At 43.4% G+C, this 18918-nt stretch overlaps 1 protein-coding gene across 1 annotated transcript in view; it reads left to right on the forward strand.

Annotated features, from left to right (window-relative positions):
- Positions 1-18918, forward strand: part of LOC138851411 (uncharacterized) — a 116692-nt gene that overhangs the window by 75406 nt on the left and 22368 nt on the right. The window contains exon 2 of the mRNA XM_070080506.1: positions 9382-13472. Within this exon, the coding sequence (XP_069936607.1) occupies positions 9589-13472 (3884 nt within the window). The 5' untranslated portion in view covers positions 9382-9588. The remainder of the gene's footprint in view (positions 1-9381; positions 13473-18918) is intronic.

Genomic DNA, 18918 nt, shown 5'->3' on the forward strand with positions numbered 1-18918 from the left:
TGTGTACTGCACCCATTCTCTTGTCTCCAGACTTCTCCAAACCTTTTTCATTACAGGTTGATGCTTGTGAGTCTGGGGTTGGGGCAGTACTATTACAAATCGGGAACAAGGAGTTGCAGCCTGTAGCATACTTTTCAGCCAAGTTCCAGCCACATCAGAGGGCTTACTCTACCATTGAAAAAGAAGCCCTCGCGCTGGTTCTGGCTTTGGAGCATTTCGATGTTTATGTGGGCCAGACATCGCAGGTGGTCACAGTCTACAGTGATCACAATCCTCTAGTATATCTTCAAGCCATGAAGAACCACAACACAAGGCTTATGCGCTGGACGCTAAGGCTGCAACCATATAATTTGTCCATTAAATATATTGCCGGCAAAGAAAATATGTTGGCAGACTCTTTATCTAGAGTATATTTTATTTAGGTTAGGATGTTATTTGTGGCAACCCCATTTCATGCTCTTTTTTTTATCCCCTGGTGTGGGGGTTTTTTTTAGTGAGGGGATGCGGGCTACCGTCCGCCTGTATCTTGGACCTATGCTAGCCTGTCTGACTGCTGTCTCACTCTAAGTTTAGGGTTTGGCTTTTGGTCAAAAGAAAAGCTGAGCTCTATCTAAGAGTTGGATGGTGGAGAGGAAAGGTGGTCCCATTATTTTGTGCCATGGCGGCACGGTTACCACTGGCCACAAAATAGAGCGAAACACCAACGTCAAAGACCTGGGAGTGATTATGACGGAGGATCTCACCTTCAAGGACCATAACATTGTATCAATCGCATCTGCTAGAAAAATGACAGGATGGATAATGAGAACCTTCAAAACTAGGGAGGCCAAGCCCATGATGACACTCTTCAGGTCACTTGTTCTATCTAGGCTGGAATATTGCTGCACACTAACAGCACCTTTCAAGGCAGGTGAAATTGCCGACCTAGAAAATGTACAGAGAACTTTCACGGCGCGCATAACGGAGATAAAACACCTCAATTACTGGGAGCGCTTGAGGTTCCTAAACCTGTATTCCCTGGAACGCAGGAGGGAGAGATACATGATTATATACACCTGGAAAATCCTAGAGGGACTAGTACCGAACTTGCACACGAAAATCACTCACTACGAAAGCAAAAGACTTGGCAGACGATGCAGCATCCCCCCAATGAAAAGCAGGGGTGTCACTAGCACGTTAAGAGACCATACAATAAGTGTCAGGGGCCCGAGACTGTTCAACTGCCTCCCAGCATACATAAGGGGGATTACCAACAGACCCCTGGCAGTCTTCAAGCTGGCACTGGACAAACACCTAAAGTCAGTTCCTAATCAGCCGGGCTGTGGCTCGTACGTTGGTTTGCGTGCAGCCAGCAGCAACAGCCTGGTTGATCAGGCGCTGATCCACCAGGAGGCCTGGTCACAGACCGGGCCGCGGGGGCGTTGACCCCCGGAACTCTCTCCAGGTAAACTCCAGGGAGGTGGCAGCCTAATCCTGAGCCTTCTCGGGGTGGGGGTCTGGCATGCAAAGAGTACGCAACCTTTATTCGGCGCATGTACACGCCCTCATTTACAGGCTATCTCCCCCAACCAGCGAACCAGGTTGCTAAGAGTTGATGATGGGGCCCCGTCGTTCAACTAGTGACCAGGTTCTAGCCAATAAGAAGATGGTTTTGGCAATCGCAGAGGTTATGTGGGTACCGCTCGCCTGTCTGCCCTTGTCATTCCCATTCTAGAGCTGGTTGAAGCACGGTCTGCTATCTTGTGGCTTCTATTTCTGCTTTGCTTACCGTGGAGTGCACTATACTTATCACTGTACATAGTGTACATATTGCAGTTCTAAACTGGTGAAGGATAATGTAAGTCTAAACTTTTTCTACTGTGTTTATTTTGCTCCCATTACACCCGGGGTAACAGGCCATTTGGAATCCTGGGTTGTAATATCCAGCCTAGATAGAACAAGTGACCTGAAAAGTGTCATCATGGGCTTGGCCTCCCTAGTTTTGAAGGTTCTCATTATCCATCCTGTCATTTTTCTAGCAGATGCGATTGATACAATGTTATGGTCCTTGAAGGTGAGATCCTCCGACATAATCACTCCCAGGTCTTTGACGTTGGTATTTCGCTCTATTTTGTGGCCAGAATTTGTTTTGTACTCTGATGAAGATTTAATTTCCTCATGTTTACCATATCTGAGTAATTGAAATTTCTCATCGTTGAACTTCATATTGTTTTCTGCAGCCCACTGAAAGATTTGGTTGATGTCCGCCTGGAGCCTTGCAGTGTCTGCAATGGAAGACACTGTCATGCAGATTCGGGTGTCATCTGCAAAGGAAGACACGGTGCTGTGGCTGACATCCTTGTCTATGTCGGATATGAGGATGAGGAACAAGATGGGAGCGAGTACTGTGCCTTGTGGAACAGAGCTTTTCACCGTAGCTGCCTCGGACTTTACTCTGTTGACGACTACTCTCTGTGTACTGTTAGTGAGGAAATTATAGATCCATCGACCGACTTTTCCTGTTATTCCTTTAGCACGCATTTTGTGCGCTATTACGCCATGGTCACACTTGTCGAAGGCTTTTGCAAAGTCTGTATATATTACATCTGCATTCTTTTTGTCTTCTAGTGCATTTAGGACCTTGTCGTAGTGATCCAATAGTTGAGACAGACAGGAGCGACCTGTTCTAAACCCATGTTGCCCTGGGTTGTGTAACTGATGGGTTTCTAGATGGGTGGTGATCTTGCTTCTTAGGACCCTTTCAAAGATTTTTATGATATGGGATGTTAGTGCTATTGGTCTGTAGTTCTTTGCTGTTGCTTTACTGCCCCCTTTGTGGAGTGGGGCTATGTCTGTTGTTTTTAGTAACTGTGGGACGACCCCCGTGTCCATGCTCCCTCTCCATAGGATGGAAAAGGCTCGTGATAGGGGCTTCTTGCAGTTCTTGATGAACACAGAGTTCCATGAGTCTGGCCCTGGGGCAGAGTGCATGGGCATGTCATTTATCGCCTGTTCGAAGTCATTTGGCGTCAGGATAACATCGGATAGGCTTGTGTTAATCAAATTTTGTGGCTCTCTCATAAAAAATTCATTTTGATCTTCGACTCTCAGTCTGGTTAGCGGCTTGCTAAATACTGAGTCATATTGGGACTTGAGTAGCTCACTCATTTCCTTGCTGTCATCTGTGTAGGACCCATCTTGTTTAAGTAGGGGCCCAATACTGGACGTTGTTCTCGATTTTGATTTGGCATAGGAGAAGAAATACTTTGGGTTTCTTTCGATTTCATTTATGGCTTTTAGTTCTTCCCGCGATTCCTGACTCCTGAAGGATTCTTTTAGCTTAAGTTCGATGCTTGCTATTTCTCTGACCAGTGTCTCCCTACGCATTTCAGATATATTGACCTCTTTTAGCCGCTCTGTTATTCTTTTCCGTCGCCTGTAAAGGAAGCGCCTGTCTTTCTATTTTACATCTACTCCTCCTTTTTCTTAGAGGAATAAGCCTTGTGCATACATCGAGTGCCACCGAGTTAATCTGTTCTAGGCATAAGTTGGGGTCTGTGTTGCTTAGTATATCTTCCCAGCTTATATCAGTTAGGACTTGGTTTACTTGGTCCCACTTTATGTTTTTGTTATTGAAGTTGAATTTGGTGAATGCTCCCTCGTGACTAGTCTCATTTTGTCGGTCTGGGGCTCCACGCACACATGTCTGAACCTCAATTATGTTGTGATCTGAGTATATTGTTTTTGAAATGGTGACATTTCTTATCAGATCATCATTGTTAGTGAAGATGAGGTCTAGTGTATTCTCCAGTCTAGTAGGCTCTATTATTTGCTTTTTTAAATTGAATTTTGTGCAGAGATTTAAAAGCTCGTGTGAGTGTGAGTTTTCATCAGAGCTGCCTCCTGGTGTTATTACTGCAACAATATTATTTGCTATATTCCTCCATTTTAGGTGCCTTAAGTTGAAATCCCCCAGGAGCAAGATGTTGCGTGCAGGAGCTGGAAGATTTTCCAGACAGTGGTCAATTTTTAACAGCTGTTCCTGGAATTGCTGGGATGTTGCATCCGGAGGCTTGTAGACTACCACAATGACTAGGTTTTGGTTCTCGACCTTTACTGCTAAAACTTCCACTACATAATTTGAGGCATTAAGCAGTTCTGTGCAAACAAGTGACTCTGCAATGTACAGGCCAACCCCCCCCTTTTGCCTGTTCACTCTGTCACATCTGTATAGGCTGTAACCTGGGATCCATATTTCGTTGTCCAAGTGATCCTTTATGTGGGTCTCAGTGAAAGCCGTGAACATTGCCTTTGCCTCTGCAAGCAGTCCACGGATGAAAGGTATTTTGTTGTTTGTTGCTGGCTTTAGACCCTGTATATTTGCAAAGAAGAATGTTATCGGACTGGTGGTATTGTTGGTACTGGGGGGGATTTTTTTTCCGGCATTAGTATCTGTATCTGTTGGTTTGGAGTGGAGGCCATCGACTGTGGTTCCACTCCAGGAATGACTGGATTTGGTGTACGATTTCTGCCATTTCCTGCCAGTTTTTTTTCCTTCCTGGCACTAAAAAACCTCTCCCTCTTGAGTGGCTGTGGCTACCCAGGTTTTCCCATGGCCTGGATGTTTTGTATCTTTTTGTCCCCTTTAGATGGTATGCCTGGCAATTTAAGTTATAGCACAGTCTTTCCTGTACTGAAGAGGTACACAGTTCAGGGTGAAAAAGCTTACAGGAAGGGAGTTTGCATTTTCCTGTTGTCATATGTGCATGGCATTTTCTAGGGTGGTCATAGTTGCACGTCCCATCTGTTTTTCCAGATTTCCCATGCCAGCAGATACCAAGTGCATAGTATGTGCACAGGCTTGGTTTCCGCTTACCTTGGGTTTCTGTGACTGTATTCCCTGTTGGTGCATGTTTCTCTGTCTTACTTCTATCCTCCCTAGCACCAACAATGGAGCTCCCACCAGTTGTTTTTGATAATATATCCTCACTATTGCTATTGGAGTCCTCTTGTTTGCTATTTCCTGCGGTATTTCTAGTTTGCAATATTGGTTTTATCTTATCTTTGACTACACTTGTTTCCCTACTATGGCTCCTGTCCCCTATTAGGTCATTTATATGTATTCCTTCCTGCGTATAATTCCCGACTACCTGGACAAAATCTCCAGCTTCACCATTACTGTCTCCCAGGACAGCATCTCCAGCTTCACCATTTCTGTCTCCCAGGACAGCACCTCCAGCTTCACCATTACTGTCTCCCAGGACAGCACCTCCAGCTTCACCATTACTGTCTCCCAGGACAGCACCTCCAGCTTCACCATTACTGTCTCCCAGGACAGCACTATCAGCCCCACATTTACTGACTACCAGGACATCACCTGCAGCCTTACAGTTTGTGACTACATGGCCAGTTTCAAGGGCAGTACCATTCAGCCCAGACTTTTTATGTTCCCATCTGTTGTAGAAAGCTTCCAGGTTTTCTATGAAAGCAGCTTTGATGTTGTCCTCTTTTAATACCCTTGTGATTTTAGTCCACAGATTTTCCTCATTTGGGCATACCCAAAAACACTTCTCTGTTTTAATACTGCTTGTAGCTAGTTCTTGGATATCTGCACAAGGGGCGTGACACCAATTTCCACAAAAATGACAATTTATCCATGTGGAAGCCCGTTTGTTTGACTGACCACAGACTACACACAGCTTCATAATGATTTGAATGGTTGATTTACTGCAATTCTACTAGCAACCTCTTGAATATTCTATTAATAACCTTAAATGAAGCTCTAGCTGTGTGTGTGTGTGTGTGATTTAATACTATTTGTTTTATCCATTTCTTGAATAATTCATAAAATCCCCACCTTTGTTAGTCAATACTTAATCTTTCCTCACACTTGTCTCTCCATCTCCGAGTACCTCCGCAAAGTAAGTTTATTCAGATATGCACAAATACATTTACATAGATGAACACACAAAGTATCAATAACTTTGCGACTAGCCAGGGGATCGAACCCGTGTTGTTTTAGCTAGTCTCATGGTGAGCGAGAATTCCACGACGCTCTAACCAACGGGACCATACAACCCTACAAGAATCAAGCATCCAGCAGAGCTAGGTGCTGTACTGTGATCCGAGGACATACAATAGTGTGGGTGCCTTAGAGCTAATTTCATTCTACTCCCCTATGGAGGGCTGGGTACGATTGTATGATCCCGTGGGTAAGAGCATCGTGGAATTTTTGCTTACCTTGAGACGGGCTAAAACAACACGGGTTCGATCCCCCTGCTAGCACCAGGGCTGTTATTGATTTAATACCACTCGTTCGTGGTTACAATACGTTTACGTTTACGTCATAGCAGTAAATGTGTAGAAAAACTAGAATAACCCCCAAAAAATGTCAAAGTGACTTATATCCATTGGGATCCTTTGATCCGCATTTAAATGTCAAGTCAATTTGTGGCTCGGGCTTTATCAACTTTTCAATCTTTCATTGACTGTTTTTCATTCTCAGGAAAATTCTTATTTTATGTATGCCGTTTTAATATATTTCTACTCATCACTCGTTCCACACTCCCAGATGCTTTCTCAGTCTGCCTTCCTCTCACACCACTCGTTCCACACTCCCAGATGCTTTCTCAGTCTGCCTTCCTCTCACACCACTCGTTCCACACTCCCAGATGCTTTCTCAGTATGCCTTCCTCTCACACCACTCGTTCAACACTCCCAGATGCTTTCTCAGTCTGCCTTCCTCTCACACCACTCGTTCCACACTCCCAGATGCTTTCTCAGTCTGCCTTCCTCTCACACCACTCGTTCCACACTCCCAGATGCTTTCTCAGTCTGCCTTCCTCTCACACCACTCGTTCCACACTCCCAGATGCTTTCTTAGTCTGCCTTCCTCTCACACCACTCGTTCCACACTCCCAGATGCTTTCTTAGTCTGCCTTCCTCTCACACCACTCGTTCCACACTCCCAGATGCTTTCTTAGTCTGCCTTCCTCTCACACCACTCGTTCCACACTCTCAGATGCTTTCTCAGTCTGCTTTCCTCTCACACCACTCGTTTCACACTCTCAGATGCTTTCTCAGTCTGCCTTCCTCTCACACCACTCGTTCCACACCCTCAGATGCTTTCTCAGTCTGCCTTCCTCTCACACTACTCGTTCCTCACTCCCAGATGCTTTCTCAGTCTGCCTTCCTCTCACACCACTCGTTACACACTCTCAGATGCTTTCTCAGTCTGCCTTCTTCTCACACTACTCGTTCCACACTCCCAGATGCTTTCTCAGTCTGCCTTCCTCTCACACCACTCGTTCCACACTCCCAGATGCTTTCTCAGTCTGCCTTCCTCTCACACCACTCGTACCGCACTCCCAGATGCATTCTCAGTCTGCCTTCCTCTCATGTCACTCGTTCCACATTCCCAGATGCTTTCTCAGTCTGCCTTCCTCTCACACCACTCGTTTCACACTCCCAGATGCTTTCACAGTCTGCCTTCCTCTCACACCACTCGTTCCACACTCCCACATGCTTTCTTAGTCTGCTTTCCTCTCACACCATTCGTTTCACACTCTCAGATGCTTTCTCAGTCTGCCTTCCTCTCACACCACTCGTTTCACACTCCCAGATGCTTTCTCAGTCTGCCTTCCTCTCACACCACTCGTTCCACACCCTCAGATGCTTTCTCAGTCTGCCTTCCTCTCACACACTCGTTCCACACTCCCAGATGCTTTCTCAGTCTGCCTTCCTCTCACACCACTCGTTCCACACTCCCAGATGCTTTCTCAGTCTGCCTTCCTCTCACACCACTCGTTCCACACTCCCAGATGCTTTCTCAGTCTGCCTTCCTCTCACACCACTCGTTCCACACTCCCAGATGCTTTCTCAGTCTGCCTTCCTCTCACACCACTCGTACCGCACTCCCAGATGCATTCTCAGTCTGCCTTCCTCTCATGTCACTCGTTCCACATTCCCAGATGCTTTCTCAGTCTGCCTTCCTCTCACACCACTCGTTCCACACTCCCAGATGCTTTCACAGTCTGCCTTCCTCTCACACCACTCGTTCCACACTCCCAGATGCTTTCTTAGTCTGCCTTCCTCTCACACCACTCGTTCCACACTCTCAGATGCTTTCTCAGTCTGCTTTCCTCTCACACCACTCGTTTCACACTCTCAGATGCTTTCTCAGTCTGCCTTCCTCTCACACCACTCGTTCCACACTCCCAGATGCTTTCTCAGTCTGCCTTCCTCTCACTCGTTCCACACTCCCAGATGCTTTCTCAGTCTGCCTTCCTCTCACACCACTCGTTCCACACTCAGATGCTTTCTCAGTCTGCCTTCCTCTCACACCACTCGTTCCACACTCCCAGATGCTTTCTCAGTCTGCCTTCCTCTCACACCACTCGTTCCACACTCCCAGATGCTTTCTCAGTCTGCCTTCCTCTCACACCACTCGTTCCACACTCCCAGATGCTTTCTCAGTCTGCCTTCCTCTCACACCACTCGTTCCACACTCCCAGATGCTTTCTCAGTCTGCCTTCCTCTCACACCACTCGTTCCACACTCAGATGCTTTCTCAGTCTGCCTTCCTCTCACACCACTCGTACCGCACTCCCAGATGCATTCTCAGTCTGCCTTCCTCTCACGTCACTCGTTCCACATTCCCAGATGCTTTCTCAGTCTGCCTTCCTCTCACACCACTCGTTTCACACTCCCAGATGCTTTCTCAGTCTGCCTTCCTCTCACACCACTCGTTCCACACCCTCAGATGCTTTCTCAGTCTGCCTTCCTCTCACACTACTCGTTCCACACCCTCAGATGCTTTCTCAGTCTGCCTTCCTCTCACACCACTCGTACCACACTCCCAGATGCATTCTCATTCTGCCTTCTTCTCACATCACTCGTTCCACGCTCCCAGATGCTTTCTCAGTCTGCCTTCTTCTCAGATCTTTCCTACAATGCTCTTCTTACCTCTTTATCAACAATTCTTCTCTGATATTTTCAAATCTCCTTCATGGTTTATCTGATCTGCACTCTGAACTCTCCTTCAACTCCTTGACATGCTTACTCTGTCTGTCTTCCTCTGTGACCTCTCTTTCAACACCCGTACATACACACTCCTTCCTCTGTGACCTATCTTTCAACACTCCTACATAGACTCTCTACCTTTCAGCACTCCTTCACGCTCCTCTGTCATCTTCTCTGACCTCTCCTTCAACGCACATTTGCTTCCATTATGGAAGCCTTTCTTACACAGAGTCACTCAGACTTTTTAATGGAAATTGATTTTCTGTGTTGTCTATGAATTTTTCTTTTTTCCTACCTCTATTCTTTGAGGTAATGTATTTCATACCATTTTATATTATATGTTTTTATCATTTTTACTCTATTTAGAATTGTATTTTTCAGATGTACAAGTTGCTACATCAGGACCATCAGTAATAATCAGCAATACACCTGGTTGATCAGGCTCTGATCCACCAGGAGGCCTGGTCACAGACCTGGCCGCGGGGGCGTTGATCCCCGGAACTCTCTCCAGGTAATACTTCAATATCAACAGCAAGGCACCGTCACTGGCATAGTAGTATTAATGTACTGTTAAAGCTGTGAGTCAAGATGAGTTTTGCAAGCCCTACAAACCTCTGTATCCCGGCGCTTGGTCGTCCTTTCCGTCTTGGGATGCTTTATGACTGCAGAAATGATAAATTAATCCAGGGCATTTCTCTATGGGACAAATCATCAATGGAGGAAAAAAACTGTCAGCATCAAAAAACATCTGAATTCCACATAATTACTTCTGATTCTCTAGAAGATAAAGCCGCAGCTTTTGAAATAAATGCTAATATGAAGCTAAGCTTTCTTGGCGGTCTGCTCGATGTGTCGGGATCTGGGAAATACCTTCGCAATGACAAGTCTTCTAACAATCAAGAGAGAGTCACTCTGCAATTCAAGTGTACCACCAAGTCGGAGGAGATGACTATGGAACAACTTGGTAAGGGTAAAGTGCAACACCCAGATGTATTTGATCATGGAACTGCAACACATGTCGTCACTGGAATAGTATATGGAGCACATGCATTCTTTGTTTTTGAGAGAGATCGTTCCTCCTCCTCACGTGATGAGGAAGTTTGTGGAACTTTGGAAGGTTTGGTGAAATTAATACCAACGTGTTCGATCGATGGTAAAGGTCAAATTGATAGTTCTGAAAATTTAATTAAAAAAAATAAGAATTTTAAATGCACATTCATTGGAGATTTTCTGCTACGTGAAAATCCTTGTACCTTCCAAGATGCTGTTCGAGTGTACAGAGACTTACCAAAGCTCTTAGGAGAGGAAGGACAAAATGCAGTACCAGTCAAAATTACATTGTATCCTCTAACCTTGCTTGATAGTAAGGCCAGTAAATTAGTTCGCGACATTAGTGCAAATCTTACCAGTGAGACAGAAAAAGTCTTCGAAGATCTTCATGAGTTCACTGTGAGGTGCAACGATTTATGTAATTCTTCTGCTGCAAAAACAAATAAGATTATCCAAAAAGAAGCATCAAAATTTAAATCACTCATTACTACTTACAAATGTGAACTCCAGAGATTATTGTCACTATTGCTACCCAGTATCAAAGGTGGTGGTGCTGAGGAATCCCTTCTGGCAGATATTCTAAGGAAGAACGAGGAATCTCCATTCAGCTACCATAACCTGCAAACTTGGGTTCAAGATAAAGAAGAAATTGTACAAGTTCTCAATGAATATGTCAAGACATTTTCAGACATTAAGTTTGTCTCACAACCGGGTGATTTACAGTCAATGATCATGAGTCCAGAATATGACTACACATTCTGCTTCAGAATTTTTCTGCCACAAAACAACTCTCATCTTTCTAAAATGGAAAAATACATAAAAAATGAATATAAACCTGAAAGTGACCAAGCAAATGTAAAACGCCCTGAGGAAACTTTGCAGACAAATCGCAGTGGTGAAAATTACATGATGAAGAGAGCTAGATTATTTAGAGACTTCTTTAATTCTAACAAAGAAACAAAACATACCACTTTTATAGTGGCAGTGGACTTTTCTGATACGTTAAACTATGAAGCTAATATAGAATGTTACAGGCGAGGTGGTCTGCTGTATGAGAATTATGAAGTTTTATCTGCACCTGGCATGCCTCAAATTGATGGAACTAATAGTACTCATGATAGTATTACTATTGTCTGGACATCACCAGAATCTGGAGTTTCAAATGTGCAAAAATATGAAATACTTTGTCAACAAATGAGTATAGAGATTTCACCTGCGATCTTCAGGTTCACAACAAGTGCTGACACTCGCAGCTTCACTCTTACAAACCTTGAGGTTAACAGTGTTTACCAAGTGAGCGTTCGGAGCTTGTGCGAGGCTGGAGTGAGTCCCACAAGTGAAACTAACAAAGTCTCAACTAGACCAACGAGCTCCCCAGGGAAGCCTCAAGTATGCCAAAAGTCATCAACAACTGTAGAAATACAATGGTCACAACCAGAATGCATTGGTCCACGCTGCTGCATAAAAAACTATATAGTCAAGGAGCAGAAGGAAGGGACTAATGAATGGGACATAATAGCAACCACCAAAGCAGATGAAGTTACCTACACAACAGAATTTACACCAAACACAGTTCCCAAGTTTAAAATAGCTGCTGAATGTGGTGCTGCAGGCTGCAGTGTGGACAGTGAGCCCTCTGATCACATTTCTTTAAAAACTGATAAAGATTTAAAAGATGAAGAAAGCAAAAAAATTAAACAAAAATTATGTGCAGCATCAAGTGTAGCATCTGTTGGTACACCTACTATTTACTTGCTTCAACCAAAATTAGTTATTTCTGAAGCTCAAAATTTGATAAGAAAGTATGAACTGGGAACACCAGATCACAATAAAGGTTTCCAGGAAAAAGTAATCTTACTAGTCGGAGCAACAGGATCAGGCAAGACAACCTTGATCAATGGCATCATCAACTACATCTTTGATGTTAATTGGACCGATGATTTTCGCTACAAATTAATATCGGAAATCACTGATGGCAACCAGGCCAAAAGTCAGACTCGACACATTACTTCTTACACCATTCATCATCATGAAGGTTCTAACTTCCCCAACATTCTGACCATCATTGACACTCCAGGGTTTGGTGACACCTCAGGAGTGATGAGAGACAGGGAGATCACAGGTCAGATACAAAAGTTCTTTAACACCAAAGGTTCAGGTGGTATTGATCATATCGATGTTGTTGGCTTTGTGATTCAGTCTTCCTTGCCCAGATTAACTCCAACACAGTCATACATTTTTGACCAGATCCTTTCCTTGTTTGGAAAAGATATTAAGAATAACATTTTTCTGTTACTCACTTTTGCTGATGCACAAAAACCACAAGTTTTGAGTGGAATAAAGGAAGCTAATATGCCATACAAAAAACATTTCAAGTTTAACAATTCTGCTTTATATGCTAAAAACAAAAAAGATGCTAGATGTACTGCTACTAAAGATGACAGTGACGAAGAGGATGGAAATTGTAAGTTTGATGAAATGTTCTGGGAGATGGGAGTAAATAGCTTCAGTACTTTTCTGAAGGAGTTGAACGTAGTTAAGAGTAAAAGTCTTTTATTGACTCAGGACGTACTGAATGAACGAGGTCAGCTACAAAACTATATCATGGGGATTCAAAAAGAAATTCAGGCAGGTCTCAACACACTGGAAACATTGAAGACAGAGACAGAAGTAGTAAAATCTCACCAAGCTGACATAGACAGAAATAAAAACTTTACTTATACAGTAAATGAGGAAGAATTTAAAACAGTTGAAATTCCTTCAGGTCAGTATATAACAAATTGCCAAAAATGCAATCGAACCTGCCATGAAATTTGTGGGATTGCCGATGATAATGAGAAACATGGATGTTGGGCAATAACTAATGATTATTGTCGTATTTGTCCAAAAAAATGCCACTGGGCAGTGCATAAGAACTGCAGATTCAAGTTTGTTCTTGAAATGGTGCAGAAAACTAAAACTGCTGAGGACTTAAGAGCACGCTATGAGAAAGCAGCAGAGGGAAAACTGTCAGCTGAAAACCTCATTTCAAAAATCCAGGATGAATTTAAAGCAGTGCGACTGAAAACTTTGGGAATGACAGAATCAGTGAGGAAGTCATTGGAGCGCTTGCAAGAAATTGCTCTCAAGCCAAACCCTTTGTCAACAGTTGAATATATTGACATCCTGATTGAATCTGAACAGTCAGAGGCACATCCAGGATGGAAGTCGAGGGTCAACCAACTGAAAGATGTCAGAAAAGAGGCAGAATATATACAAAAGATTGCTGATGACGGATATGATCCTTTTGAAGATTACATAAAAAAGATTGACGAAGAGGGATATGATCCTTTTGAAGATTACATAAAAAAGATTGACGAAGAGACAAAATCAAACCCAGAAGGTCCTTGGGCAGCTGCAGGACAGTATTTCTCTATCATCAAGTAAGTACTGTTACTTTTCTCCATAGATAAGATAATGAAAATATAAGTTAAATTATTATTTAATGGCAAGCTTTTAATAACGGTAGAGCAGATTGTGAAGATTTATGTATAATTAACAAGTCATTGGATGCCCAATCCTCTTGCAAACAAAGACTTCCCTACCCAACCCTCCAACCTTTCCTAGGCTTACCCTTACCCTTTTTCCATCTACTACTGATTTATATACTATTCAAGTTTTTCTTCCTCTCTAAATTTCCAAATCAGCTCTATAACCTCTCCCCCCCTCAAGGGAGGTTCCTTGATGCTGGTGAAGGGCTCTTGATTTAGGGAGTTGGATCTGTGTTCCAGTTTCCTGAATTGAGTCTGAATACCTTCCATCCCCCCCACATATAACCCTACGGGTTTAGCGCTTCCCTGTGATTAAAATAATAAAAATAAATTTATAACCTCTCCTCAGCCCACTGGATAATATTCTCAGTAACCCCACAGCTTTTAATTGCCAACAAACGAATTCTTTGCATAATATTCACACCACACATTGCTCTCAGATATGACGTCTGCTGTCTCAGAGCGTCTCCTCACTGCAGTGTTGAAAACCCATATTTCACACCCATATAGGAGTGTTGGTACCACTATTTTCTGATACATTCCCCTTTTTGCCTCCATAAATAACGTTCATCTCTACAGATGCCTCATTGCCCCGTAGGACTTTTTTTCCCTTCAATTCAATGGTTCACTTCATCAGTCAGTAGGTTAGTATCTCACAGAGCGATGCATCTTTGCCTGGGAGTATAAGGGAACATTTTCTCAAAGCAATTTGTAGTTTAGCCAGAGGCATGTAGGTGTTTTCTCATCGCTGTGCGATTGTCATTATCCCAGAGCAATGTGTTTATTCTGGGTGGGTGTTTGCCATGAGTGACACGTTTTTGTTTGGGGCATGAGGGCGTTCTCTTATTGCTGTGAAGTTGGCATTATCACAGGGAAGCGCCTAACCCCGGCCTCCTCCATGCCCACAGCCTCCTCTCTAAGATCACCTTTACACCATCATTCTCCTACCTCTTGGTTCAAGTCCAACACAGCTCCCACACCCCTACAACTTCAACTCCTTTGCCCCATCACACCACCTGCTCCAACGCCTTGATCAAGACCAATCCAGCTCCATTTCCTTGCATCAAGATCCCACTGTCATCTTAGACCTCCGTTCTCCATTTCCTCTGATCAAGACCACCTCTCCCACTCCATTTTCCATGTACCTTCACTCCAAACATCTCTCCCTCACCTTCCATTATCTAGCTCCTCAGATCGAGAGCAGCCTCTCCTACAAAATGCCCAACCTTAACACCCACGTATTGTACACTACTTAACTACCTATTAATGAAGAAGTGCAAAATACCACTAGCACGGTCCCTCAGTATTCTTTGGAGAAAGAGCTTATAAGATCTAGGTGAAATTCCAGAGGCCTTAAAGAGTGCAGACATAGCTCCTTTACATAAGGGAGGTAGTAGAATGCTAGCTAAAAATTACAGACCATTAGCCCTAACTTCTCACATCACAAAAATCTTTGAAAGAGTGATGAAATGGCAGCTTACAAACTACATGGACCAGCACACCAGCATAAACTGAACCAGTATGGTTTTAGAGCAGGACGATCATGCCTGTCACAGCTGTTGAATCATTATGACAGAATTATGGAGGTGTTGGAAGATGACCAAAACACAGATGTGATTTCAGAGTTTTTGCAAAGGCATTTAACAAATGTGATCATGGAGTGATAGCACACAAAATGAAGGCCATGGCCATTACGGGGAAGGTAGGCAGATGGATTTTTGGGTTCCTAAAGCAGAGAACATGAAAAGTAGTAATACAGAGAGCAAGCTTCATCAATGAGGTAAAAAACTCAGTGCTCCAAGGCACTGTCCTGGAACCTCTGCTGTTTCTCATCCTCATAGCAGACATAGATAAAAACATCCATCACAGTTTTGTATCATCACTTGCAGATGACACTAAAATAAGCATGAAAGTCACTATGGTAGAGGACACTGAAAAATTACTGGAAGACTTAAGCAGGGTTTTCCAGTGGGCAGTGGACAATAGCATGATGTTCAATGGTGATAAGTTCCAGCTGCTTAGGTATGGAAAGAATGAAGTACTAGAAAGGAACACTACATACAAAACTTAAGAGGGTCACCAAATGGAATGAAAGGAACACGCAAAAGACTTGGGAATAATTATTTCAACTGACCTTTCTTTTAAAGACCATAACAAGACAAAGATCACGACAGCCACGAGGATGACGGGTGGGTATTGAGTATTTTCAAAACAAGGGAATTAATGCCACTGGTGACACTTCAAATCGCTAGTGCTCCCTCATTAAGAATATTGCTCAATGCTGATGGCCCCATTCAAAGCAGGAAAAATATTAGAGCTGGAACAAATACAGAGATTGTTTATGGCTCACATTGAGTCAGAAAAGCACCTAAATTGCTGGGAATGCCTTCAAGTCTTGAACCTGTACTCATTGGAGTGGAGGAGAGAGAGACAAATGATAATTTTCACCTGGAAACTACTCGAGGGCCTGGTCACAAATCTGCACACTGCTATAACAACTTGCTAGAGTGAGAGATATGGGAGGAAGTGCAAAATAAACCCAGTGAGGAGCAGGGGTGCTATGGGCACAATAAGGGAACACTGTATCAACATTTGTGGCCCCAGATTATTCAACATCTTACCAAAGATATCAGAAACACAGCGGGAACAAGTGTAGAGACCTTCGAGAGGAAACTGGACAAGTACAGTGGGAACTCCACTCACGAATTTAATCCATTCAGTGACCTTGCTTGCTTCTGGATTTGCTTGTTTGCTGAGTCAGTTTTCCTCATTTAAATTAACTGAAATACAATTAATCTGTTCCAGTGGAATTCCAGGCACAACAAAATACTTCAATAATTTCCCTAATGTCAACTCTACGGCTTATTTATCTATCACAATTCATCTTACATGATATAATAAACAATATAAATAACATAGAAACCTGATATATACTCTAGAATAAATAAAATATGTCATTATGTGACAGGTGGAGGCTGCCACAACTGCTCCTGCATTGTTGTGGTAATTACTGCTATCTAGTGACAGCCTTTTCAATCTTCTTGTTGATTCTCCCAGCCCCGGCCTTTTCCAAGTGGTGGCCCAGCCTTGGCTCCCTGTCTAGGGAGTGTCTGAGACCTAAGTCTCCCATGAGAGGAGGTACAAGTACCCCCTCATCTTTGGGACCAACTGTCCCCAGGCCTAGCCACATTGGGCTCGTAGGGAGAAGCTAGGCCTCTCTGGTCTGCCTTCCCCACCCCATGGGGGATAATGGGAATGGCAGTCATGTGAGCTGCAAGCTCTGGCTCAGGCACCTACCCTGCCCTGGAAGAGCTGGGCATGGTGTTGATCTTTTGAAGCTGTCTGTTATCATAATTATTATTATACAGTACATTACTATTATACATATATTTTTTTTTATTCGCCGATACTCTCCCGGCCCGGGTGTTTTCCACTAGTGGTGACCCGGCCTTGGCTCCCTGTCTGGGGAGTATCTCGAGACCTAAGTCTCCCATGGGAGGAGGTACATGTATCCCTCATCTTTGGGACCAACTGTCGCGAGGCCTAGCCACAGTCCCCGCCCTCACGGGGCTCGTAGGGAGAAGCTAGGCCTCTGGTCTGCCATCTGCCCCGCCCTGAAGAGGCTCGTGGGGATGGCAGTCTTGTGAGCTGCAGATGGTAGCAAGCTCAGGCTTATATATACATATATTATTATTATTATTATTATTATTATTATTATTATTATTATTATTATTATTATTATTTATTGTTATATATTATTATGCTATTATTATTATACGTATTATTAATACAATATATAATTTGTAATTTTTATTCAGACAAAAAACTAGAAGATTTACTGTTATGCAGACTACTGCATTATTGTAATAATTGTATAAATAATGTCAAGCCATTCATAACTGTATAATGGAATGGACAGTGATGTCATTTGTTTACTCCTGAACATCAGCAAAGAATCGAACATTTCTGCTTCTATGAGCTCAATTTCAAGGTACTTTCCATCATGAAACCAATCAAAAACATATCTATTTCTGTAATATATCTTCCATTCTATCAAATGAGGCCAAAAAAAAAAAAAGAGAATACTACCATAAAAAAACATTCGAAAACACTGCCAAGAGGTGGGTTATGGCTGGCCTGATTTTTTCACTTTTGGTGTACGTTAAGAAGCATCTTTCCATCACGTTGCCCAAGTTTTAATAAGATAGTCCAACAAACAAATGAGATCCAATTCCTTAGATCAAGAGCAAGAGCCCCTCACCAGTGTCAAGGAACCTCCCCTGAGGCCTGCTCACTTATAGAAATTTCGCTCACTTGCGGAAGCAAAAAACTGACCGAGAGACTGCTCGTATTTGGAACTCGCACGTGGAGCTCGCAAGTAGAGGTTCCACTATCTTCAACAGGTGCCAGATCAACCAGGCAGTGATGGATATGTGGGGCAATGGGCCTCCAGCAGCAACAAGCTGGTTGACCAGGCAAGCACCGGACGAGCCTGGTCCATGGCTGGGCTCCCAGTGTAGTGAAACTCCCAAAACTCTTCAAAGGTATATCAAAGGTATAAGGTACCCATGTACCCCATCCCTACCTCACTGGTCCTTCCCCACCAACTGGAACATAATTACTACCGAGTTTCTCAACGTGATGCAGTTCCTACAGCAGTTTATTATGAGCCTTCATATATCATCTTTTATACAATATTTGAAATAATTCTTAAAGTGTATTTAGTTTTTATATTAGACACCACTCGGTCATAAAAGTTGACTCATGGCTGCTTGCCACCATTCAGCACCACCCATCCCTCACCCTCCAGTCTCACTCTCTAACCACCCATCCCTCACCCTCCACTCTCACTCTCTAACCACCCATCCCTCACCCTCCACTCTCACTCTCTAACCACCCATCCCTCACCCTCCACTCTCACTCTCTAACCACCCATCCCTCACCCTCCACTCTCACTCTCTAACCACCCATCCCTCACCCTCCACTCTCACTCTCTAACCACCCATCCCTCACCCTCCACTCTCACTCTCTAACCACCCATCCCTCACCCTCCACTCTCACTCTCTAACCTGCTTCATGTCCTCAAATCAAATCAAGTTTATTCTCTGTAAAGATTACAATGCAGGGTTTACATATTAAGGATATTGCATTGTTTACATATTTTAAAATACTAATTACACAGAGGGCCAGTATCATATCTAGCATGACTAGGCATTATGGATTAAGATACCACAATTGGAGATTTTGCAGTTTTTCAGGTCCTCTTGGATTTTTTGGGTATAATTTCTTTCTTTAAAGGGCATTTGGCTGCAAGAGTATGATCAATAAATACTCTTGC

The sequence above is a fragment of the Cherax quadricarinatus genome, unplaced genomic scaffold (assembly GCF_038502225.1).
Source record: "Cherax quadricarinatus isolate ZL_2023a unplaced genomic scaffold, ASM3850222v1 Contig543, whole genome shotgun sequence".
Lineage (NCBI taxonomy): Eukaryota > Metazoa > Arthropoda > Malacostraca > Decapoda > Parastacidae > Cherax > Cherax quadricarinatus.